The sequence below is a fragment of the Artemia sp. Qi Xiang Cuo genome, chromosome 16 (assembly GCF_049724085.1).
Source record: "Artemia sp. Qi Xiang Cuo chromosome 16, ASM4972408v1, whole genome shotgun sequence".
Lineage (NCBI taxonomy): Eukaryota > Metazoa > Arthropoda > Branchiopoda > Anostraca > Artemiidae > Artemia > Artemia sp. Qi Xiang Cuo.
This window is the reverse complement of record NC_142809.1, coordinates 56,416,053-56,442,798: the sequence shown is the minus strand read 5'-3', so window position 1 is coordinate 56,442,798 and position 26,746 is coordinate 56,416,053. Positions and strand designations below refer to the sequence as shown.

The 26,746-nt window shown below is 37.2% G+C and overlaps 1 protein-coding gene across 2 annotated transcripts in view; it reads right to left on the bottom strand.

Moving 5' to 3' along the window:
• The window catches only part of LOC148943116 (chitinase-3-like protein 1), an 81,918-nt gene that overhangs the window by 19,797 nt on the left and 35,375 nt on the right, over positions 1–26,746 (bottom strand). For both annotated transcript variants that reach the window (XM_089102251.1, XM_089102252.1), the window contains exons 6-7: positions 20,648–20,771; positions 6,780–7,091 (exon numbers count right to left, since the gene is read on the bottom strand). In XM_089102251.1, coding sequence (XP_088958377.1) covers positions 6,780–7,091; positions 20,648–20,771 — 436 coding nt within the window. The remainder of the gene's footprint in view (positions 1–6,779; positions 7,092–20,647; positions 20,772–26,746) is intronic.

Sequence of the window (26,746 nt, the reverse complement as noted above, 5' to 3'; positions counted from 1 at the left end):
CGTCTCTTTACTTACGTATGCTGATGATATCCTAAATCTGAGTCGCACTTTCTCTGGTTGTGAGAGCACGTTCTCGAAGTTAAAACTAGAATATCAGCAGATTGGTTTAAGTTTTAATGTGGATAAAAATGTAGTTGTCGGTTTCAACCTAAAAAGATACTCTGAGAAATCCCTCCAATTTACTGAAACTTGTATCCCCCTCTCTAAAAGCCTTATTTACCTGGGAATGCCCATTAGAAATTAAATTAAGGAAACTTTTAAGCTTGCCGTTCAAAATATTGAAAAAAAAGACAAGGTTACCTTATCCGTCACTTATCTCCAATGTTACACACCTTAGTCGTTTCCATCTTTCTAAGATTTATAATTGTCTAACTGTGCATCATCTTCTTGCCCTGTATCCTATTTGGCAACTTTTACCTTCTTCAAAAAAAAACTTGTTCATCGGATTTATTTTAAATTTGATAAATTACTTTTAAATATTCCCCCTTGGACTAGTAACTCTTTCTAGTCCCAAAAATTTAAGCTCATTTTCCCTTCTACAACTACTGATAAAAGAGTAAAAGATTTTAAATCTTCCGCCAGTAAATTAAATCAGGATTGGCCCTCTTTATTTTTATGAGTTTTTTTTTATGTTTTTTGATTTATTTCTTATCTTATGATTATGATATATGATTTGTGATTATTATGATTGTAAAAACTACTTATTTTTGTTCAGTTTTCTTGTCTTTTTTCTTTTGTTTCTCTTATGTACTCTGTCATTAGGGGACTTGTGCCCTTTTTTGTTTTGACAGGTTATCAATAAATTGAATTGAATACATTATACCCACTTCGATCTTTACTATAAAAATGTCAAGCTTTCCAATCATTTTAGGCTTTTAAACAGGACAATTAGTCTCTTAATTTTCAATGGAATTAGCCCATCTGGAAATAGCAACGCTTTCTAAAAACGTCTTAAACGCCCCAATGGCAAAAATTACAACCCAGATGTTAAGACTCTGTAAAAGGTCTGCTGTCCACATTCATTAAATTTCCAGAACTTCCAACTACGTTAAATAACATGGCTATCTCAAAATTTTGATCGGATGTGTTTGGGGAAATGGTGGGCGTGAGAGGGGTTTTAGTCGCCTTCCAAGTGCTTTCGACTACTAAAAAGCACACAAGCCACTCCAATCTCCAATGGAACGAGCGCTTTTCAAAGTTTCTACGACAACTTCTTCGATACGAAGTGCCCTGCTCTAAAGGACAAAATTAATAAATAATACATTGTGCCAAGATCGTTCTTATATGCCCCAGAGCATAACTTAAAACCCTTGCCCTGAGGTTTTTGGGGGAGTGTCCTCCTCTTTACTTAGTCCCCGTTTCTTGTCTCGTTCTCGAGTGTCCCCGTTTTTTACTTAGGCAACGCGATCGTGCTGCCTATGATTTATACAAAAACTTTGTATATAAACCTTATATGCCCACGGGCATAACTTACAACCCTTGCACTGAGGGCTCTGAGGGGGTTATCATCCTAAAAGACCTAATTTCTAGAACGTTCAACTACGTTGAACAAAATGATGTGGATATCTCAAAATTTCGATTGGATGTGTTTGGGAAAATGGTGGGCGTGAGAGGGGCATTAGTCGCTATCCAATCACTTTCAACTATTAAAAAAGGCACAAGCCCTTTCAATTTCCGATTGAATGAGCCCCTTTGAAGTTTCTACGATAACGCTTTCAATAAAAACTTTATATGCCCCAGGGCATAACTTACAACCCTTGCCCTATGGGCTGTGGGGGGAGGGGTTGTCATCTTTAAAGACCTAATTTCCAAAACTTTCCACTACGTTGAATAAAATGGCTATCTAAAAATTTTGATTGGATGTGTTTGGGGAAAGGTTGGGCGTGAGAGGGGGGTTAGTTGCCCTCAAATCACTTTCGACTATAAATAAGGGTACTATCCCTTTGAATTTCAAATCGAATGAGCCCTTTTTCAAGTTTCTACGACAAATATTTTATTAAAAACTTTATATCCCCAAGGCACAATTTATAATCCTCACCCTAAGGGTTGTGGGGGAGTGTCCTCCTCAAAGATATCTTTTGTACCGGAAGTCAACTGCGCTGAACAAAATGGCTATCTCAAAATTTTTATTGCATGTGTTTGGGGGAATGATGGGCGTTGGGGGGGGGGGGGGCTAGTTGCCCTCCAATCACTTTTGACTTCTGAAAAGGGCACTAGCCCTTTGAATATCCCATCGAATGAGCTTTTTTTGAAGTTTCTACGACAACGCCTTCTTTAAAAAGCTTATATGCCTCCAGGGCATGACTCAAAACCCTCGCCCTGAGGGGTGTGGGGGAGTGTCCTTTTCAAAAACATATTTTCTATCTGGAAATCAACTACGCTGAACAAAATGGCTACCTCAAAATTTTGATTGGATGTGATTGGGGAAATGATGGGCGTGAGGGGGGGGGGGGGCTTGTTGCCCTCCAATCACTTTAGAATATTAAAAAGGGCACTAGCCCTTTAAATTTTCAATCGAATGAGCCATTTCTGAAGTTTCTACGACAAATCCTTCTATAAAAACCTTATATGCCCCCAGGGCATAACTTAAAGCCCTTGCCCTGAGGGTTTTGGGGGAGTGTCCTCCTCAAAAACATACTTTCTATCTGGAAATCAACTACGTTGAACAAAATGGCTATCTCAACATTCTGATTGATTTTGTTTGGGGAAATCGTGGGCGTTATAGGGGGGTTAGTTGTCCTCCAATTACTTTTTACTATTGAAAAGGCCACTATCCATTTCAATTTCCAATGGAATGAGCCCTTTTCGAAGTTCTACGACAACGATTTCTATTTAAACCTCATATGCTCCCAGGGCATATCTTACAACCTTTGCCCTGAGGTTTCTGAGAGGTTTGTCATCCTCAAAGACATAATGTGTTTGGGGGATGTGTTTTGGGGAATGATGGGTGTGGGGGGGGGGGCTAGGTGCCCTCCAATCACTTTTCACTATTAAAAAGGGTACTAGCCCTTCAAATTTCCAATCGAATGAGCCTGTTTTGAAGTTTCTACGACAACGCCTTCTATAAAAACCTTATGTGCCCCTAGGGCATAACTTAAAACCCTTGCCCTGAGGGATGTGGGGGAGTGTCCTCCTCAAAAACATATTTTCTATCTGGATATCAACTACGCTGAACAAAATGGCTGTCTCAAAATTTTGATTGGATGTGTTTGGAGGAATGATGGGCGTTAGGGAGGGAGGCTTGTTGCCCTCCTATCACTTTTGACTGTTAAAAAGGGCACTAGAACTCTCAATTTCCAATCGAATGAGCCACTTTTGAAGTTTCTACGACGACCCCTTCCATATGAAGTGCCCTGCTCTAAAGGAAAAAATAATAAGTAGTACATTGTGCCAATATCGTTCTTATATGCCCTCAGGGCATAATTTAAAACCCTTGCCCCGAACTTGTGGGAGAGTGTCCTCCTTAAATACATATTTTCTATCTGGAAATCAACTACGCTGAACAAAATGGATATCTCAAAATTTTGATTGGATGTGTTTGGGGAAATTATGGGCGTGAGGGGGGGGGGGGGGCTAGTCTCCCTCCAATCACTTTCGACTATTAAAAAGGGCACTAGCCCTTTGAAGTTCCAATCGAATGAACTTTTTTTGAAGTTTCTACGACAACGCCTTCTATAAAAACCTTATATGCCCCCAGGGCATAACTTAAACCCTTGCCCCGAGGACTGTTAGGGAGTGTCCTCCTCAAAAATATATTTTCTATCTGTAAATCAACTACACTGAACAAAATGGCTATCTCAAAATTTTGATTGGATGTGTTTGGGGGAATGATGGGCGGGGGGGGGGGCTAGTTGCCCTTCAATCACTTTCGAGTATTAAAAGGGGCACTAGAAATCTCAATTTCCAATCGAATGAGCCCCTTTCGAAGTTTTTAGCACGACCCCTTCCATATAAAGTGCCCTACTCTAAAGGAAAAAAAAAATTAATTGTACATTGTGCCAACATTGTTTTTATATGCCCTCAGGGCATAACTTATAAACGCTTGCCCTGAGGGTTGTGGGAGAGTGTCCTCCTCAAAAAGATATTTTCTATCTGGAAATTAATTACGCTGATCAAAATGGCTATCTCAAAATTTTGATTGAATGTGTTTGGGAGAATAATGGGCGTGGGGGGAGGGCTTGTTGCCCTTCAGTCACTTTCGACTATTAAAAAGGGCCTAGCCACTCCAATTTCCAATCGAATGAGCCCTTTTCGAAGTTTCTACGACAACTCCTTCGATACAAAGTGCCCGGGCGGAGAAAAAAAAATCCAAAAAAACACATTGTATTCACATCGTTCTTTACTTAGGCAGCGCTAGCGCGCTGCCTATGATATTCAAAAAAAGTGTTCACTTTACAACATATTCACAAGTGCAATATTGGCAAAAGTAAAAAAAAAATAAATAAATAAATAAAGAAGAAGAACTGCCATGCCTGTTACCGCTTATCGGTTTTCATATTATGTAGTCATTTCTACAGGCTATGATAGTTTACAGGTATAAAATTTTATCCATACAGGTAACAATTACGTTTTTTTTTCAACTGCCACACAATGGTTAAAATATTCTTTTCCAATAATGCCATAGTTTAGTTCTGGTGGTGATAATTTCTAGCAAGTATAAATAATAGGGTGATCGTCATCCCCAAAAGTTTCCTCGAAAGTTACCTCTACCAAATAATCTGAGGAAACGGTTCTAAGAACCAATGGTAATAAAAATCAGAATTCCAAAGCATCTAATTGCAGCGTGTGGTGTCTTTTAAAATGCCAAATGTTCTCCAGTCTCACTTTTCCCAATTCGCGGGGTCTGATACTCCTTTTTTTTAAAATCTTGTTGAATCTCAGTTTACGCCATAACAGCCAACATTTTGTTACATTTAAATTCAGCCAAGCCTTCTGAAATTTCACCAAGATCTCCTTTGTATGGCCCTCCTGCTCCTTGAAGGAATCCAAAAAATAATATCACCAAGGTAGGCTCTCGAACTTTTAGATACATTCAGTGTACTAACAGCTGAAAATTAGCTGATGTCTCTTTTAAGACAAAAGGCGTACGTATATTTAAACTGGTGTAGCCTCAAAAAGCGCAAAAAGAGCGTTTTTGCTTTATCTGCGGATAGAATCTCTATTTGTCAAAAACCCCATCTACATCCTAATATCTAAATGAGTTTGGTTAAGCCCACCAACTCCCATGATTTATTAATTTTGTGTATTAGATACATGTCTTCCTTAGAAAAGAATTAAGCTGCCTGTAATCCAAATATAATTTAATGGATCCATATTTTTTTTTAACCCTGGACAACTGGCACTGCTGGCACTGCTGGCACTCTGGGCTGGATGAATCTATCACGGAGCCTTTAACCTACTTGATACTTTTATTTGAACTTTGGTTAGATCAGTACCCCTAAAAATTATATTGAGGGCTTGTGCACATGTTTTAGTCAGGTAATTAGTTTTCAGGGGAAAGCTAATTACAAGGTCGTCCAAGGTCAAAGCCAACAGATAGTGAGCCTTAAAATTTTCATTTTTCAAATCCTGGATGCTTCGATTTGGCCTTCTCAGCAGGTTCACGTGATAGATCCCCCTTTTCTTTATAATCCTGCCCAACTTGATCTAGCCATTGACATCGCTCTAGCTTTTTCTGGCTTGATTGCTTCTCTTTCTCCTTAAATCCAGCTTATTATTACCTTCCAGCAATAGGATGAGGACCTTTCCCCTATTCTCCCTCCCTAAGTTTACGCTTATGGGCTGACTTACCGTACGATGTCCTTGGTTTCTTTACAAATTCCGTATGAACCTGACTATTAAATTTGTGATGCTTAACAAACTTTCGCTAAGACTTATCAGATGAGCTACCTTCGTCCGACCCTCAGACTTTCCATCTTCCTAGGATACTTTTTGATGAAATGGTCTTTGTTAACGTTTCTACGTCGTCAATTGAAGATCCCAAATGGCTCACAGTAAATTGGCATATTTTTCATTAAAACCCTTTTTATAGGTCCCTTCTTTGATGCCATTTGCGAACTCTCACAGGATTAACCCCGCCCCCCCTTTTCCAACCCTACACATAGTAAGCGCTGGACACCCGTATTAGCTGTATGCCCAAAGTGGCCTTCCATAGGACTCAAAGTTCCCAACCTGTATGACCCTGTGGATAAGCTTCTGTGGTACCGGGAGCTAAGACCTATCTTGGTGATGCCTAAATCCTTATAACATAGTGAGTAAAGTGGTTTAGTGACTCTTGACCTGTAATGTACCCTTTGTGCGCCTGGAACATGAAAAGACGCTATAAAAAAGACTTGAAAGACTGAAAATTTGGATTAAAAAAACTCACCATTGAGAATCTGTGACAAGGACGTACCCAGTATTTTTTTCGGAGGGGGTTTTAAATGATTTTTTTTCGGAGGGGGGTCTACACGAAAAAACCCTCAAAAAACACATACAAAATTTGTTTATATCCATTTTCATAACGTTTTTACGAGTTAAACAAACTTTACGGGAGGGGGGGGCTTAAACCCCCCTAGACCCCCCCTCCTCCTTCAGGTACGGCCTCGATCTTTGTTTAAAAAAGATAACATCTATATTGATATTATACCTTTCTAGCAATAGATGTGCGACATCTTTTTTTTTACTTTCCTAAAATTTGTTATCTTCTCTCTTTACGGTTGAAATAGAAATCATTTTAATAACAAGTAATAGAAAACCATACGGAAACTGATAATGTAAGGATGGAATTGATAGCTTACCTTTTCCGTGAGTGAATCGTAATCATCATAGCCGATCCAGTAGCGATCTTTAAAAGTGTACGGGGCTTTATAATATTCGTTCCTAACTACTGTCCAGCCAGTTTCAGTTTTTTGTTTCTCACAAATTTCGTTGTATCCCCAGAATCCTTCTGTTCTTGAATATGGGCCAGGTTCAATGGGCTCACTGGCTGGGGCATAGGGTCCATTTTCTAGAGGATCGTCCAGCATCCAACCGCGGCCATAAAACGGCATACCAAGATGAATTTTTGAGGGCGGAGCGCCATTGCTTATCCAGTGATTGAGTGTGAAGTTCTTAAAGAATTAGTTACTATTATAAATTTTTTTTTTCAAAGTATAAGGCACTGGACACTTTTATAGCTACTTCAGAGCCAACACAGTATCATTAACTTAGGAAATAATGAGGTGTCCCTCATGCACCCTCCCCCCCCGACCTTGTATCGAAAAGCCAGCCATAGAACAATGGATCGGTACTCATTTGATCGGAAATGAAATCTCTTGTGCCCTTTTTTATTGCCAAAAAGGGCCCCTCTAGTGCCAAAATCTTGTAAAAATAGACGTGTTTCAATTAAATCAAATATGCATGATTAAAGGTACAAATTGGGCCATGGCACCTCCTAGTATATCCCATCCCCTCATTCTCAGTCTTAAAAATTTTTTGCAGAAGGATATGCATGTTTCACTCTGTTTAAACGGAAAATGAGCAAGAATTATTATCCTCAGTGCAAAAGCAAGCTGCAGACTTATGCGGTCATAGCCGCAGACTGACTCAGTTCAAAAACGAGCAAAGCCATGACTCAGAGCTAACAGGAGTTGGTTCCTGACTCAGCACAGAACTAGCTAAATCCTGACTCAGTGGAAAAATTAGCTAATTCCTTTCTTTTTTTGAGCCCAAGCTAAGTACTGAATCGGTGCAAAATTGACCTTAGTCCTGATTCAACGCTAAACTAAGCTAAGTCCTAACTTTTTACAAACACGAACTAAGACCAACATGGGAAGTTCCGGTGAAGTGTTGACCAAAAACAGAGCCTTGAATAAATCTTGAATAAATATGAAAACGAGCCATTACTGGCCGTGGACTGAAACGGTAGACTGAAAACGTGGACTGAAACGGTGACTGAAACGGTAATATTTTTAAAATCTTACTATTCTCGCACGCCTAAATGACGGTTTTAAAAAAATGGTAAAGACGTAATTTAGCCACCCCAAAAATTTCCCAAAAATTCTGAATATCTTCATGCTTTATTATTGACAAATCCCCTCCTATAACATGATGGTAGGTTGGATTTACAAATGGAAATAATTATTCGCAAGTAAGTATCCAGTTTATATTATTGTCAAAAATTTCTAGTACTAGATTATAGCAACAATTATTTGCCCTTTAGTTTTTGGAAATGTATAAGTTTAAATCGGATTTTCTTCATATTTCTAATTACTAAGAATGGTTTGTTGTAATCAATCATCAATCATTTTATTAGACCCCTAAATGATTTAAGATTCCCAGTAAATCAATCTTTTCAATGTGTTTACAAGTTAGTTTTACAGGTAAATATAATCGATTATTCTTATTGACAGACTTATTGAGTCCTATCAGACTTACTCTGTATTGAAATAAATTGTGATTTTTCAAAATGTTATTTTTCACAACCCAGAATAATTTTCATAAATTATTACGTGATAAATTATTAGATCACCATCCACCATCTAGAAAACCTAGATCACCATCTATTAGTGTCTACTGCTAATAATACTAACAACTCGTCGCAAGACCAAGCTGCCTGAGTCCAACTTAGCTACGCACGCTCCTCCTCCATCCCAATCAGAGGCAACGCAATAGCGTTGCCTATAGTAAAGGCCATACGGCTCCAATGTTTTATTATTTATTATTTATTTTTTTCCCCAGAGGCACTTCATATGGAAGGGGTTGTCGTAGAAACTTCAAAGGGGGCTCATTCGATTGGAAGTCAAGAGTTCTAGTGCCCTTTTTAATAGTCGAAAGCTATTGGAGGGCAACTAGCCCCCCCCCCACGCCAATCATTCTCCCAAACACATCCAATGAAAATTTTGAGATAGCCAATTTGTTCAGCGTAGTTGATTTCCAAATAGAAAACATATTTTTGAGGAGGACACTCCTCTACAGTCCTCAGGGCAAGGGTTTAAAGTTATGCCCTGGGGGCATATAAGGTTTTTATCGAAGGCGTTGTCGTCGAAACTTCAAAAAAGGCTCATTCGATTGGAAATTCTAAGGGCTAGTGCCTTTTTTAATATTCGAAAGTGATTGGAGGGCAACTCGCCCCCCCCCCCACGCCCATCAGTTCCCCAAACACATCCAATCAAAATTTTGAGATAGCCATTTTGTTCAGCGTACTTGATTTTCACATAGAAAATATATTTTTGAGGAGGACACTCCCCCACAATCCTCAGGGCAAGGGTTTTAAGTTATGTCCCGGGGGCATATAAGGATTTAATAGAAGGCGTTGTCGTAAAAACTTCAAAAAAAGCTCATTCAATTGGAAATTCAAAGGGCTAGTGCCTTTTCAAAAGTCGAAAGTGATTGGTGGGCAACTAGCCCCCCCCCCCACGCCCATCATTCCCCCAAACAAATCCAATCAAAATTTGAGATAACCATTTTGTTCAGCGTAGTTCATTTCCAGATTAAAAATATGGTTTTGAGGAGGACAATCCCCCACAACCCTCAGGGCAAGGGTTTTAAGTTATGCCCTGGGGGTATATAAGAATGATGTTGGCACAATGTGTTATTTATTATAATTTTCCTGTCTTACAAACTTCAAAAAAGGCTCATTCGATTGTAAATTCAAAGGGCTAGTGCCCTTTTTAATAGTCGATAGTAATTGGAGGACAACTAACCTCCCTCTCACACCCACCTTTTCCCCAAACACATCCAGTCAAAATTCTGAAATAGCTATTTTATTAAATATAGTTTTAAGTTCTGGAAATTAGGTCTTTGAGGATGACAGCTTCCCTACAGCCCTCAGGGCAAGGGTTCAAAGTTATGCCCTGGGGTCATATAAGGTTTTTATAGCACGCGTAGTCGTAGAAACTTCAAAAAAGGCTCATTCAATTGAAAATTCAAACGGATAGTGCCCTTTTTAATAGTCGAAAGTGATTGGAGGGCAACTAGCCCCCCCCCCCACAACCATCATTTTCCCAAACACATCCAATCAAAATTTTGAGATAGCCATTTTGTTCAGCATAGTTGATTTCCAGATAGAAAATATATTTTTGAGGAGGACACTCCCCTAAAACCCTCAGGGCAAGGGTTTTAAGTTATGGCCTGGGGGCATATAAGACTGATGTTGGCAGAATATACTATTTATTATTTTTTTTCCGGTCGTAGAAACTTCAAAAAAGGCTCTTCCGATTGGAAATTCAAAGGGCTAGTGCCCTTTTTAATAGTCGAAAGTGATTTGAGGGCAACTAACCCCCCTCTCACGCCCACCTTTTTCCCAAGCACATCCAATCAAAATTTTGAGATAGCTATTTTGTTAAATGTAGTTTTAAGTCCTGGAAATTAGGTCTTTGGGGCTGACAACTCCCCCACAGCCCTTAGGGCAAGGGTTGTAAGTTTAGCCCTGGGGGAATATAAGGTTTTTGTATAGACAATGTTGTTTTAAAAAACTTCAGAAAGGGCTCATTCGATTGGAAATTTAAATGGCTAGTTTCCTTTTTAATAGTCGAAAGTGATTCTCAGGCAACTGACACCCCTTCCACGCCCACCATTTCCCCAAACCCATCCAATCAAAATCTTAACATAGCCATTTTGTTCAATGAAGTTGAAAGGTCTGGAAACTGTATGTTGGAGCAAGACACTCCCTCCACAGTCTTCAGGGGCAAGGGTTACAAGTTATGCCCTGGGGGAATTTATCGTTCTTAGGGAAGGAATGCTCATATAAACTTCAGAAAGGGCTCATTTGATTGGATATTGAAAGTTCTAGTTCGTTTTTTAAGTGTTGAAAGATATCGGAGGGTAACCAGCTCCCCCCAACCCTTTTTTTACCAAATGTATCCAATAAAAATTTTAATATAGATATTTTGTTAAAAATACTTCCAAGATCATATAAAAAAAATTTTGGTGTCGACACAACCCACCAGGGTCCAGGGGAGGCGTTGTAAATTATGTCCTAGTGCCATATATGGGTCTTATGAAAGGGATGCTCTTATTAAATTCAAAGAGGGATCATTTGACTGAAAAGTGAAAGTTCTAGTTGAATGGAGATTGGAGGAGTGAAAACTCAGGGGTCAACACAGCCTCCCAGGGCCCGAGGGCAGGTGTTGTAAGTTATGCCTTGGGGGAATATATGGTTCTTATTGAAGGGATGCTCGTAAAACAATTCAGATATGGCTCATTTGATTGGAAATTGAAAGTTCTAGTTCAGTTTTTCAGAGTCAAAAGAGATTGGAGGGCAACAAGCCGCGCCCCCACGCCCCTATTTCCCAAAATGTATCTAATAAAAATTTTGAGATAGCCATTAAGTTAAAAATTGCTCAAAAGTCAGATAACAAAAACTCAGTTTTCTTCACCCCTCCCCCCCCCAGGGCCCGGGGGCATGCGTGGTAAGTTATGCCCTGGGGCATATGTTGCTCATTTGAAAGGGATGCTCGTATAAACTTCAGAGAGGGCTCATTTGATTGGATATTGAAAGTTCAGGCTCACTTTTTAATAGTCAAAAGAGATCCGAGGGCAGCTAGCCCCCCCCCCCTACGTCGTCTTTTTAAAACCCATCTGATGAAAATTTTGAGATGGATTTTTTGTTAAAAATAGTTCAATGGTTATATAAGAAAAGATCCGGTGTCAATACATCCGCCAAGGGCCCAGTGGAAGGTGTTTAGAGTTATGCCCTAAGAACACTCATGGTTCTTATGAAAGGGTTGCTCGTATAAACTTCACAGAGGGAAAAATTGATTGGAAATTGAAAGTTCTAGTTCACTTTTTAAGAGTCAAGATAGTTAAACTAGCCCCCCCCTCCACGCTCTTTTTTCCCCAAACCCGTCCGCTAAAAATTTTGAGATAGCCAATGTTTTGGAAATTGTTCAAAAAAATAGATAATAAAAACGTCCTCCAGAGCCTGAGGGATAGGCGTTGTAAGTGCTGTTCTGGGGGCGTATATGGTTCTTATGAAAGGGATTTTCGTATAAACTTCAGAGGGGGCTCATTTGATTGGAACTTAAAAGTTCTAGTTAAATTTTTAAGAGTAAAAAGATATCCGAGGGCAACTAACCTCCCCCACACACACCCTTTTTCCCCAAGCCCATCCGATAAAATTTTTATAATAGCCATTTCATTAAAAAAAAGTTCAAAGGTCAGTTAAGAAAAATTTCTGTGTCGACGGAACCCGCCAGGGCCCGGAGACAGGCGTTATGAGTAATGCTCTAGAGGCATATATAGTTCTTATGGAAGGGATGCTCGTATAAAATTCGGAGAGGGCTCATTTGATTGCAAATTGAAAGTTCTTGTTCACTTTTTAAGAGTCAAAATAGATCGGAGGGCGCTACCCCCCTCCCTTCCACGCCCTAAATGCATAAGATGAAAATTTTGAGATAGACATTTTGTTAAAAATAGTTCAAAGTTCTGATAACAAAAAACTTCGGTGTCGACACAGCCCCCCAAGGCCCGGGGTTAGGTGCTGCGAGTTATGCCGTGGGGGCAAGTATGGTTGTTATGTAAGGGATACTCGTATAAACTTCCTAGAGGGCTCATTTGATTGGAAATTGAAAGTTGTAATTCACTTTGTAAGAGTCAAAAGTGATTGGAGGGCAGCTAGCCTCCCCCCACACTACATTCATTTTTTCCCCACAGGCACTTCATATAGAAGGGGTCGTCGCATAAACTTCAAAGAGGAATCATTCGATTGTAAATCGAGAGTTCTAGTGCCCTTTTTAAGAGTCAAAAGTGATCAGAGGGCAACTGCTCCCCCCAAGTCCTTTTTCCCCAAATACATCTGATAAAAAATTTCAGGTCGCCATTTTTTTAAAAATAGTTCAAAGATCATATAACAAAAACGCATTTACGTATGGAAATTTCGTTCAAAATAGTTCAAAAATCAGATGAGAAAAAATCCTTCGTTGACACCCTCCCCCCCCCAGGGCAAGGACAGCCGTGGTAAGCAGTGCGCTATGGGCCGATATGGTTCTTATGGAAGGTATGCTCGTATAAACTTAAGAGAGGGTTCATTTGAATGGGAATACAAAGTTGTAGTTCATTTTTTCAGAGTGAAAAAAGATCGGAGGGCAACTAGCCCGTCCTGCCTTCCACGCTTTTGGGTGTATTGGATGGATAAACCTATCCGATAAAAATTTCAGGTGACCATTTTGTTAAAAATAGTTCAACCATCATATATTAAAACTCCAGGGTCGACACAACCCTCCAGGGCCCAAGGCCAGGGGTTGTAAGTTATACTCTGGAGATATATATGGCTCTTATAGAAGGGATACTCTTATAAACTTCAGAGAGGGCTCATTTAATTGAAAATAGAAACTTCCAGTTCACTTTTAAAGAGTCAAAAGAGACCGGAGCTTAATCTAGTCCCCCCACGCCCTTTTTCCCCAGACCAATCCGATAAAAATTTCGAGATAGCAAGTTTGTTAAAAATAGTTAAAAAATCAGATAATAAAAACACAAACCCGTTTTTTCACTTTGATATTGTTAATTTGATATCCGTTTTGATACTTTGATGAATATTTGATTTTTTTTAATTTTAATTTTGAAATAAGGAATTTTAAAAAACTTGAAATTTTTTGCAATCAAAAACGAAAAAAAAATTAATTAAAAAAAACTTGCCTAAAAAGTAAGTTTTTCAAAGAAAAGTAAAGGCCATTTTAAAATTAATCTAATCAGATACAAATAACATTAAAAATACAAACTAAAATCGACTAGAAACATCTATTAAAGTATAAATGAAACCAAAAACGAACAGAAATTAAATAAGATACCATTAAAAAAACGTACAAGAGGCAACGACAACAATGAATAGCTAAATCTTAAAGCGAGTAATGCTTAGATTGAATATGAATATCAAGCTTAAAACGAAAAAAAATATTTTCCTATTGAAATATAAATGAAACTTAAAACGAACAGAAATTAAATAAATAATCATTGCAAAGAAACATACAATAGATATTAATGTAAATAAATAAATCTTAAAACGAATGAAACTTAAATTGAATATGCAAATCAAGCTTTAAACGAACAAAAATCACCACAAAAAAGAGTTTTGGTATGACCTCCTTCTCTCACTGTAAAAGTCTAAACCTACTGCGTCATTAGTATAACTTACAATACAAGTATAACTCACATTAGTATAACTTACAACCCTTGCCCCGAGGGCTGTGGGGGAGATCCCTCCTCAAAAACATAATTTCTATCTTGAAATCAACTATGCTGAACAAAATTCAAATCTAAAAAATTTGATTGGATGTGTTTGGGGAAAAGGTGGGCGTGAGAGGGGGGTTAGTTGCCCTGGAATCACTTTCAACTATTAAAAAGGGCACTAGAACTTTGAATTTCCAATCGAATGAGCCCTTTTTGAAGTTTCTACGACAAAGATTTCAATAAAAACTTATATGCCCCCAGGGCAAAACTTATAACCCTTGCCCTGAAGACTGTGGGGGAGTGCCCTGCTCAAATGTATAATTTCCTGAACTTTAAACTGCGCAGAATAAAATGGCTATCTCAAAATTATGATTGGATGTGTTTGGGGAAATGGTGGGCGTGGAAGGGGCGTTAATTGCCTTCCAATTACTTCCGAGTATTAAAAAGGGCACTAGCCATTTCAATTTCAAATCCAATGAGCATTTTTTGAAGTTTCTACGACAACGCCTTCTATAAAAACCTTATATGGCCCCAGGGCATAACTTAAAACCCTTGCCTTGAGGGTTTTGGGGGAGTGTCCTCCTCAAAAACATATTTTCTACTTGGAAATCAACTACGTTGAACAAAATGGCTATCTAAAAATTTTGATTGGATGTGTTTGGGGGAATGGTGGGCGTGAGAGTGGGGTTAGTTGCCCTCCAATCCCTTTCGACTATTAAAAAGGGCACTAGCCCTTTGAATTTCCAACCCAATGAGGCTTTTTTTGAAGTTTCTACAATAATGCCTTCTATAAAAACCTTATATTCTCCCAGGGCATAACTTACAACCTTTGCCCTGAACGGTGTGGGGGAGTTTACTAATCAAAAATATGATTTCTATTTTGAAATGAACTACGCAGAACAAAATGGGTATCTCAAAATTTTTATTGAATGTGTTTTGGTAAATGGTTGGCGTGGAAGGATTTTTAGTTGCCTTCCAATCACTTTCGACTATTAAAAAGGGCAATAGCCACTCCAATTTCCAATTGAATGAGCCCCTTTTGAAGTTTCTGCGACAACTTTTTCGATGTGAAGTTCCCAGCTCTAAAGGAAAAAAAAATAATACATTGTGCCAACATCGTTCTTGTATGCCCTCAGGGTATAACTTAAAACCCTTGCCCTGAGGGTTTTGGTGGAGTGTCCTCCTCAGAAACATATTTTCCATTTGGAAATCAACTACGCTGAACAAAAAAGCTATCTCAAAATTTTGATTGGATGTGTTTGGGGGAATGATGGGCGTTCGGGGGGGGGGGGGGGGCTATTTGACCTCCAATCACTTTCGAGTACTAAAAAGGGCAGTAGCCACTCCTATTTCAAATCAAATGAGCCCTTTTTGAAATTTCTACGACAACTCCTTCGATACGAAGTGCCGGGTATGGAGAAAAAAAAATTTTTTTTCAACATCGTTCTTTACTTAGGCGGCGCTATTGCGCTGCCTATGATACTACCAAGGTAAATGAAGCTGTCCACCTGATCAGTCCCTTTGTTTCCCAACGTCATTTTTTCATCTTCACTTATTCCTAGCCTTAGTAACTTAGTCTTTTGAACATTTATTTTCAAGCCTATTCTAGCACATTGAACTCACAAAACCTCTAAAAGTTTATTCATTTTGCTGACACTTTCATCTAGGATGATTAAATTATCAGCATAATCTAAGTCCTGGAGAGTTTTTCCTCCCCATTGGATTCTCTGGTCTACCATTGCCTTTACTATCCTTCTTTTCTACAAAATCCATCAAAATGATCCACATAAAGGGGGATAGAACACAGCCCTGCTTAACTCTTGATTTAATACAAAACCAGCTGCCAACCTCATTTCCTACCTTAACTGCAGCAGTATTATTCTCGTAAATAGCACTAATCACTTTACTGCAATTGTCTGGTTTACCATAGAAGAATAAGACTTTTGCTAAAGCTCTTCTAACAACAGAATCGAACGCTTGCTCATAATCTAGAAAACTGAGGACCAATGGTGTTTGATAACTCAGGCACTTCTCAATTATTAACATAAGAGTTAAAATTTGGTCGACGCATCCTCTACCTTTTCTAAAACCGCACTGTTCATCTTTTAAAACTTTATCTACAGCATCTCTCAGTCTAAATATCACACTACTAAGTAATTTGCTATAAGAGAGACCAGTCAATGCCTCAATAGTTATCAGACTCACGCTTATCACCTTTCTTATACAGTGGTTTAATTAAGGTTATCCTAAAATCGCTAGGTACTTTCTCTTTTTCAAAAACCATATTCATAGTCTTCAGTAACTTACTTCTAACCTCAGAGCCGCCTTATTTAAGAAACCCATTTACCACACTATCAGCACCTGGAGCCTTATTATTTTGATCCTTTTAGTGCTGTCGTTAATTCTTTCTCACAAAACAAATCTTCCTTCATATCCAAGGTATCACAAACTTTTTCATTTTCCTCTATATCTTATCCCGCAACTCTATCTGGGTTTAGAAATATCCTAATAATTTTCTGCCCATCTCTCTTTACCTCTTATCTTATCACTAATTGTGGCCCCGTTCTTATCTTTACCTGGGACAAGTCCAGATTGATTAGTCCGTCTCAATTTATTAACATACCAGTACAATATTTTACTATTTTGCCGTCTAGCTGCATCTTCCAGATGCTCAGCAATTTTACCCATGGCCTCCTATTCACACCTCCTTAGTTCATCCTTTAAAGGTTTCTCCACTTTCTTTACATTCCTTTATTTTCATATGATTTATCACTGAGATAATTCTTGTACAAGCCCGTTCTCCTCTCTATCAAACATAAAGATTTTTCACTAATATTCATAGCTGTAATCCTAATTTCCTTCCCCAAGACACCACCAGCAATATCACAAATTGTTTTCCTAAAATTATTCCTTCCATCTTCCACGTTGTCAAATTTTAAACTGCCCAGTTTAGTATTTAACTGTTCCTGTAAAGTTTCTCTGAAATTCCCATCTTGGAGTCTTCAAACATCATAGCTTCCCGGGAGATTGTTATCCTTCCAAAATTTTAGCTTTAAATTAACCCTAGACACTAGAACTTAACTTTTAGCATCAATAACAGCACTCCTATATACGCTAGTATTCTGTATTGATCATGCCATTCTTCTGTTTACAATAACGTAATCAATAAGGTTTGCTGTCTTACCATCACTTGAATACCATGTTAAATTATGGGCCATTTTATGGCCAACCACCGCATTGTTTATAACCAAATTGTTATACCTACAAAACTGCAACAGTCTGTAACCATTACTTTTTTCTCTTCCTACACCAAATTTACCTAGGCTGGGATACCATCTATCCCTATTTCTACCGACCTGGGTGTTAAAATCTACTAATAAAAACATCATATTTTTCCTGGGACCCTGTCTATTTGCTCCTGTAACTGTAATTGAAGTCCAATTTGAGTCACTAGTATCTCCGTTATTCGGTTCTACAATGGCATATACTACTTTAACTGATACCCTGAACATTTTAGTCATAAAATGAGTGATTAGTATTCTATTATTAATACCTTCCCAGCCTAAACAGGGCTTAGCAGCATCCTTATTCATCATCAGCCCTATTCCCTGTCTATGTACCCCGTCCTTCATGCCTGAGTAAACAAATTCTATAGCATCGAATTTCATGCTTCCTACCCCTGGGATAGGAGTTTTTGAAACTCCTAATAAGTCCAGTTCAAATCGTCTGAATTCGTCAGTCAAATTTCGATACGATAGTTATATTTTAACGTCATAACACTCCAAGTTACAATTTTCATGTTCATTAAATCTTTGAAATTATTTTGGCATCGAGAAAAGCAGTGGTCCCGGATACCAGTACAGGACGAGGACCAACACATCTTCTCAAGTCGACACCGGAGCACTTAAGCCCGCTTAGAACCGGACAGAAATAAATCCCTGGGACCTCCAGAATGAATGGAGGCTTTGTGCAATCCTGGGCCCATCTTGGTCACAACATGGTTTTCAGCACTTGGCGATGCTCTTCTATCAGCAAGAGTCGAAATCCTGCACTGATCTTCTCAAGCCTATTACCTCTGACTCATAATATATTCCTGCCTACAAATATTATGCCACTACGGGAAGGCAGCCCATAGTAGATAAATTAGTTGGGAAGAGGTTTTTCAGCCCAAAAACGCCCACCAGAACAGACCAGGCCCAGAAGAATTAGGCTTTAATCAGAATCTTGTGCGAATGTTGTCGTCGTTTACTAGGTTTTAATTTTCTCGAGGGGTGCCTCAAGGTTAATTTAAATCTGAAATTTAGGAAGGATAACTACCTTCTAGGAAGCATTTACGTTCATTGATTCCAGGATGGGAATTTGAGAGAACATTTCCAGGAACAGTTGAATACTAATTTAGAGAGTTTAAAATATGACAACGTAGCAGATGGATGGAATGATTTTTAGGAAAATACCGTTGTGAAGTCGCTAATAGTGTCTTAGGAAAGAAAGTTAGAAACGCAGCTAGGATTGTTAGTGAAAAAGCTTTATGTTTCATGGACAGGAGAAGGGCCTTGTGGAAGAATTATCTGAGTGATATATCGTATGAAAATAAAGGAATGTAAAGAAAGCATTAAAATATGAACTAAAGAGTTGTGAACTGGAGACCATGGGTAAAGTTGTCGAAGATCTGGAAGATACAGCTAGACGGCGTAATAATAAAGTATTGTACTGGAATGCTAATAAATTGAGAGGGAAAAGTCGATCTGGACTTGTCCTAGTTAAAGATAGGACATAATTATTGATAAGGAAAGAGTTAATGAGAGATGGATAGAATGCTTAGAGAATGTGCTCACCAAGGACAGAGTAGAAAAGGAAGACATTGAGAAGGACGAAAAAGTTAATGAACCTTTGGAAGTAAAGGAAGGTTTATTTAATGAGAAAAAATTAATGACAGTACTAAAAGGATTAAAAAAAATAAAGTCACAAATGCTGATAGCGTGGTAAAAAAATTTCTTAAATGTGGTGGATATGAGGTTATAAATAAGTTACTGAAGATTATGAATATAATTTTTGAAAAAAGAGAAGTACATAGCGATATTAGGAAGACTATAATTAAACCCCTCTATAAATAAATGTGATAAGAAAGAGTGAGGTATCTACAGAAGCATTGGCCTGGTTTCTGGAGGTAGCAAAATGCATAGTATGAGGATACTTCTTAGACTTTGAGATGCTGTAGATAAAGTTTTAAGAGAAGAGCAGTGTGGTTTTAGGAAGGGTAGAGGATGTGTCGACCAAATTTTCACTTTTTTTTTTATTAATAATCGAGAAATGCCAGAGTCATCAAACATCGTCGGTTTTATAAAATATGAATGAATGTGCTTTTTCAGTTCAATATACATATATTTATATTTAGTGATCAAAATCTTAATACTATTTGATCTATTAAAGCTATAAATGTAAAAACATTTATATTTTGTCCAGTAAATTGCAAATTATGTTTTGGCCTTGGGAAGGCATAGGGGTTTTGAGCCCTACTCATGTTAATTTTTGCTCGTTTTGAGTTTGACTCTGTTATTTATTGTAATTTCTGTTGGTTTTGGGTTTCATTTATTTATCGATGCTGATTTGTGGTAGTTTCACACTTGGTAGATTATTTGATTTTATTTTTGCTCATTTTTGGTTTAATGGAGTTCTTTAATTTTCTCTGAAAAACTTATTTTGTGGAAATTTTTTTTTAATAATTTAAATAAAGAAGTGAAACTCTCCTGGATTGAGGTTATGCTGGCAATTTAAACATCCTAGATGAGAGTGTAAGCAAAATAAATGAACTTTTATAGGTTTTGCGAGTTCAGGGTGAAAGAATAGATTTGAAAATTAATGTTAGAAGAATAAGGTGGTAAGGCTGGGAATAAGTGAGGATGAAAAGGTTATGTTTGGTAACGAGAATACCGATCAAGATGACAGCATAACTTACCTAGGTAGCGTTAATAGTATAGACAGTGGGTGTAGCAAAGATGTTAAAAATAGAATAGCCAAGGCCAAGGGTGTTTTTTCACGGTTGAAAATACTTTGGAAGAATAGGAAGATTAGCATAACTGCAAACGAAGGTATTCCTCATTCAAACTGAACTCCAGAGTATAGCCTAATTATTTAAGATATAAGTAATTGTATAAATTTCTCCAAATTGATTAAAAACTTCAGATTTTATTTTTACTCTCCTTTGTATATCAAGGATGACAAAAAAGAAGGAAAACCTGATAGATTATGACGTTATTATTTAATATACCATATACAAAATATATTTAATATGTTCTGAACCCTAAGAAGAAGACTTTTTCGGTTTTAGGATTACTTTTAGATTTTTAGTTTTATTTCAAGTTCTAATTGACATTGGAAATTTTTTTTCATCAATTTAGTCATTAAATTTGGTCAGTCATTTTATTTTCATTAATAGGTATATACTAAATTCTTCAAAGATTTTTATATTTTAAAATATTGGAACTTAGAATTGATTCATTCATATATTATTTATACTTACCACATTGAAATTGGTGAGGTTGCCATCATCAAGAGGATGAGCGTAGAGTGGTGCATTATGACCAGTAAATTGTTGCCAAGCACCATTGTAATCGTAAGTCATGAGGTTGATTATATCCAATAGTCTGCAATTTTGATTAAATAAAGCCACAGAAAATGGACTTAAAAAACGAACCTGGAACTCTTGAAATATATTTGCTAGAAAACTTCAATTGTACATTCCATTATGACAGTTTTGTGTATGGAGAGGATCTTAAGCTATTTAATCAGAAAGTCAAGCGTCTAATGCCTTCTCACAAATAATAAAAATTTACTCTTTATCGCAATTTCATGTATCAACAGAAACTGTCTGAAATTAGCAAGATCAACAGTCTCCTGAAAATACTGCTTTTTCAATTATATATAGTCCTAATACTGGAATGATTAAAGTGATTACATGCGTGCCAAGAAATTTAGTAAAAAGAAAACACCTGAAGTCTCAGAATATGTATACCAGGTATATACTTCCCAAAAATTTTGTTTCACATTCCCTCACGAAAATATGTTTGTTAGGAAGGGGAAGGGGAGCAAACTTAAAACTTTTCTCTCATATAGTGATACGACTAATGCCACCCCATGAATTATAAAGCTGTATCACAGTTTTATCTTGGTGGACGATATTAGTGGGTTTTGGTAGTCATTTGGAATTAGTGTAGATAGTGTAGATGGACAATATAAGTGGGTTTTGGCAGTCATTTGGAATTAGTGTAGATAGCGTAGATGGACGATATTAGTGGGTTTTGGCAGTCATTTGGAATTAGTTTAGATAGTGTATATAGTGTAGATGGACAATATAAGTGGGTTTTTGTAGTCATTTGGAATTAGTGTAGATGGACGATATTAGTGGGTTTTGGCAGTCATTTGGAATTAGTGTAGATAGTGTATATAGTTTAGATAGTGTAGATGGACGATATTAGTGGGTTTTGGTAGTCATTTGGAATTAGTGTAGATAGTGTAGATGGTGTAGATAATGTATATAGTGTAGATGGACGATATTAGTGGGTTTTGGCAGTCATTTGAAATTAATGTAGATAGTGTAGATAGTGTAGATGGACGATATTACTGGGTTTTGGCAGTCATTTGGAATTAGTTTAGATAGTGTAGATGGACAATATAAGTGGGTTTTGGCAGTCATTTGGAATTAGTGTAGATAGTGTAGATAGACGATGTTAGTGGGTTTTGGCAGTCATTTAGAATTATTGTAGATAGTGTAGATAGTATGGATGCTACACCATGGACGATATTAGTGGCTTTTGGCAGTCATTTGGATTTAGTGTAGATAATGTAAATAGTGTAGATGGACGATATTAGTGGCTTTTGGCAGTCATTTGGAATTAGTGTAGATACTGTAGATAGTGTAGATGGACGATATTACTGGGTTTTGGCAGTCATTTGGAATTAGTGTAGATAGTGTAGATGGACAATATAAGTGGGTTTTGGCAGTCATTTGGAATTAGTGTAGATAGTGTAGATAGTGTAGATGGACAATATAAGTGGGTTTTGGCCGTCATTTGGAATTAGTGTAGATAGTTTAGATTGACGATATTATTGGGTTTTGGCAGTCATTTGGAATTAGTGTAGATAGTGTATATAGTGTAGATGGACGATATTAGTGGGTTTTGGTAGTCATTTGGAATTAGTGTAGATAGTGTAGATGGTGTAGATAATGTAAATAGTGTAGATGGACGATATTAGTGGGTTTTGGCAGTCATTTGGAATTAATGTAGATAGTGTAGATAGTGTAGATGGACGATATTACTGGGTTTTAGCAGTCATTTGGAATTACTGTAGATAGTGTAGATGGACAATATAAGTGGGTTTTGGCAGTCATTTGGAATTAGTGTAGATAGTGTAGATAGTGTAGATGGACGATATTAGTGGGTTTTGGCAGTCATTTGGAATTAGTGTAGATGGTGTATATAGTGTAGATGGTGTAGATGGACGATATTAGTGGTTTTTGGCAGTCATTTGGAATTAGTGTAAATAGTGTAGATGGACGATAGTACTGGGTTTTCGCAGTCATTTGGAATTAATGTAGATAGTGTAGATGGACGATAGTAGTGGGTTTTGGCAGTCATTTGGAATTAGTGTAGATGGTGTAGATGGACCATATTAGTGGGTTTTGGCAGTCATTTGGAATTATTGAAGATAATGTAAATGGTGTAGATGGACGATATTAGTGGGTTTTGGCAGTCATTTGGAATTAATGTAGATAGTGTAGATAGTGTAGATGGACGATATTACTGGGTTTTGGCAGTCATTTGGAATTAGTGTAGATAGTGTAGATGGACTATATAAGTGGGTTTTGGCAGTCATTTGGAATTAGTGTAGATAATGTAAATAGTGTAGATGGACGATATTAGTGGCTTTTGGCAGTCATTTGGAATTAGTGTAGATAGTGTAGATGGACGATTTTAGTGGGTTTTGGCAGTCATTTGGAATTAATGTAGATAGTGTAGATAGTGTAGATGGACGATATTACTGGGTTTTGGCAGTCATTTGGAATTAGTGTAGATAGTGTAGATGGACCATATTAGTGGGTTTTGGCAGTCATTTGGAATTAGTGTAGATAGTGTAGGTGGACAATATAAGTGGGTTTTGGGCGTCATTTGGAATTAGTGTAGATAGTGTAGATGGACGATATTAGTGGGTTTTGGCAGTCATTTGGAATTAGTGTAGATAGTGTATATAGTGTAGATGGACGATATTAGTGGGTTTTGGTAGTCATTTGGAATTAGTGTAGATAGTGTAGATGATTTAGATAATGTAAATAGTGTAGATGGACGATATTAGTGGGTTTTGGCAGTCATTTGGAATTAATGTAGATAGTGTAGATAGTGTAGATGGACGATATTACTGGGTTTTGGCAGTCATTTGGAATTAGTGTAGATAGTGTAGATGGACAATATAAGTGGGTTTTGGCAGTCATTTGGAATTAGTGTAGATAGTGTAGGTGGACGATATTAGTGGGTTTTGGCAGTCATTTGGAATTAGTGTAGATAGTGTATATAGTGTAGATGGTGTAGATGGACGATATTAGTGGTTTTTGGCAGTCATTTGGAATTAGTGTAAATAGTGTAGATGGACGATATTATTGGGTTTTCGCAGTCATTTGGAATTAGTGTAGATAGTGTAGATGGACGATATTAGTGGGTTTTGGCAGTCATTTGGAATTAGTGAAAATAGTGTAGATGGTGTAGATGGACGATATTAGTGGGTTTTGGTAGTCATTTGGAATTAGTGTAGATAGTGTAGATGGACAATATTAGTGGGTTTTGGCAGATATTTGGAATTGGAGTAGATTGGATGGACTCCTGCTAGTTTGAAAACCCAGGTTCTTGCATTAGCAGAAAAACCTCTGCTCAAAGACAGTCACCTCAGATATTGCCATGATTACCGACTCTGACGGTTTTGTATTAAGAAGAGCTTCATTTATCATCTGATGTTGTCAGGTATAATTATTGGTTTAATTATACTGAACATAATCTACTGGTGAATTTACCTTCAAACTAGTGCTGATTCCATGCAAACTTCGGTTCATAGAGCCATGGAGATTTCACGGAATTTTGAATTTTGGACCAGGGAAATATAACTCAGGTTTCTATAGCTGAAACTGCAATCTTTGAATAATATTTGCTTAGAAAATATTAGTTTTTCTAATGAGAGTAAAGATCAACTATAAACAAAAATGAACTAAATTATTTTGCAATTGAGGGGAACCAACAAAAACCCTAGTCCCCCACTCTATAAGCTAAAGTTTTATTAGTGCTTAACGGAAAGCTAATCTGAGCGCGACAAATGTTACTACTCGATAAATGCAATCGTCTTATCTACATATTGTCTTTCAGAAAATTCAAACTAATATTTGCTTTTGTTAAAAAAATTCCATTTTTTTGTTACTACATTAAAACACTGTTTTTACTGTTGCACTTCCCCTATTTCCCAAGAAACTCAATTCTTAGCCCATCACTCTTGCCAAGTAAAATATAATTGTACAGTTCTTCAACTATTTCATCATCTATTCATCCCGAAGTCGATCTGATGAAGCTAGTTTCAGCCTTGGCATAGACTGCAGTGATCAGATCATGAGACTTAGTTACTTCAAGAATTTTTTTGCAAATATCTGACGGTGATGACTTAATTATTTTTTTTATTGAATAACAACCTTTTACTCCCTACACTTGAACAATATATTGAAGGTAAACATCCCAGATGGTAGGGGCCCTTGTTCCTCCCAAAACAACAACGGTGGTTTTGATTTAATCTTTGTATTTTCTATTATCTATCTTTCTTTGTAATGCCTAAAAATATTCTCTGATGTTGCTGCTAGAGCACCTTCAATTGGTGTATTACTTAGCCATTGAAGAGTAAATCAGTGTGTTCGTGCAAAATGATTGACATCCAGCTTTACTTTACTGAAACATGATTAAAAAAGAGCAGCCCTTCAAATACCTGAAATCGGCTGTCAATAACCATAGTCAATTATCTGAAGAAGTTAATTTTCATCTTTTGTCCCTATGGTCAGTGTTCTGTCTACTTTGAAGATGTATTGGTGATGGACGGAGATTTTGTTTCAGCCAGGTTCAAGTTTACAGTTGAATAGTTCAGCTGGTTTTATGGTTGTGAAGCCTAATCATTGTCAGCTTTAAGTGCATGACCTGAATAGCTTCGTGCCCAGTTGTCTGCAATACATATATTAGGTCTTCGTTTATCAGACCAGACGTCCAAAGATGTAGTCAGAAGCTTGTCTCTTGAACCACTTGTCTCTAATGCTATTGAAAAGAGGTGTCATAGATATTTTGGCCTCTTTATGCACAGAGCCAACATTGCTATTTACAAGGAATACCTGCATTGTCAGCCTCTGCCTTCGTGGAAGAATGGAAGTTGTGGATAAAAGAAGACATCTCTCAATGACTGTAAGTCAAGGTGAAATTAGCCTCAGAGCCTATTGGGTCTTCTAGAAACAGGTAAGGAAATGGAACCGAACTAGGATTTTTCTCACCAAGCCAATTTTTTGTGGCTTTGGCTGTTTAACAGCGAGTTGCCAATGTCTACTTGATGCCCGGGGGTAATCGTTGAAGCTTATCCCTTCTTCAAGCACTATTAGAAAATTTACTTTAAATTCAAGCTGTTTATCTTATTTATTAATACTGTGAATGAAACAGTTACATTCCTCTCTGGTTTGAGGTAGAGAAACACCTCAAAGAAATGCAAATAGATAACAAAGTAGATTCTCACGGGATTATTAGCTGATGATATATGTTTAAATGTCAATTAAAGTCTATAAGGTCAAGTTTTAAATGTCTAAATTAATCTAAGATGTTTATGTCACAAAAATACTGATAAAACCAGTAATAAAGCGTCAAAATGAAAGCTATTGCAGGGTGGTATTATTGGTTCATCAAAGGGACAGATAGAAGATGGTTATCCCATTGATTGGATTTATCTGTCTGTAAAAACTTTTGAAAACACATCAAACACACCGGTTTATTTCCCTGTATAACAAAATATGAAGTATTTTAATGATAAGAAGAAAACTGTTGTTTACTTGTCAACTTATTTGAGAATGTCAGATAGCAGATCATATGTACACATTGACCGTACGATGTTCACATTGTAGGAATGTATTTTTTGTCTTGTGATCGGTAGGGAATTAAAAGAGAGATGACCTTTTGATTGTGAAATTGGGATTAATTACATGAAAACACTGTCTTTACTTTTATTGTAATTATTTATAACTAGATTTGTGGCATCTTCTATGAATAATACCAAGCTTAAATTTTTTTTTTTTAGTATTTTTTTTTGTGTGTGCATGAAATTCTCTGTCTTACACAGAAAGGGCCAGAAATTATTACAAAAAATTAAAAGCGCTCTAAAAATTATGATTAGATTTTAAAATTAAGCACCAAATTAATGTTTTCAATGCTTTACTAGTCACTTAAACTTCATGCCAGTCCTTAGCACTATAATTGCGCAGTAAACCAGATTAGAAATATTATTGTGCATAAAGTTCGTGTGATCGAAAAGTTCTCAAGGTGGACACATTAACACATGATTTCTG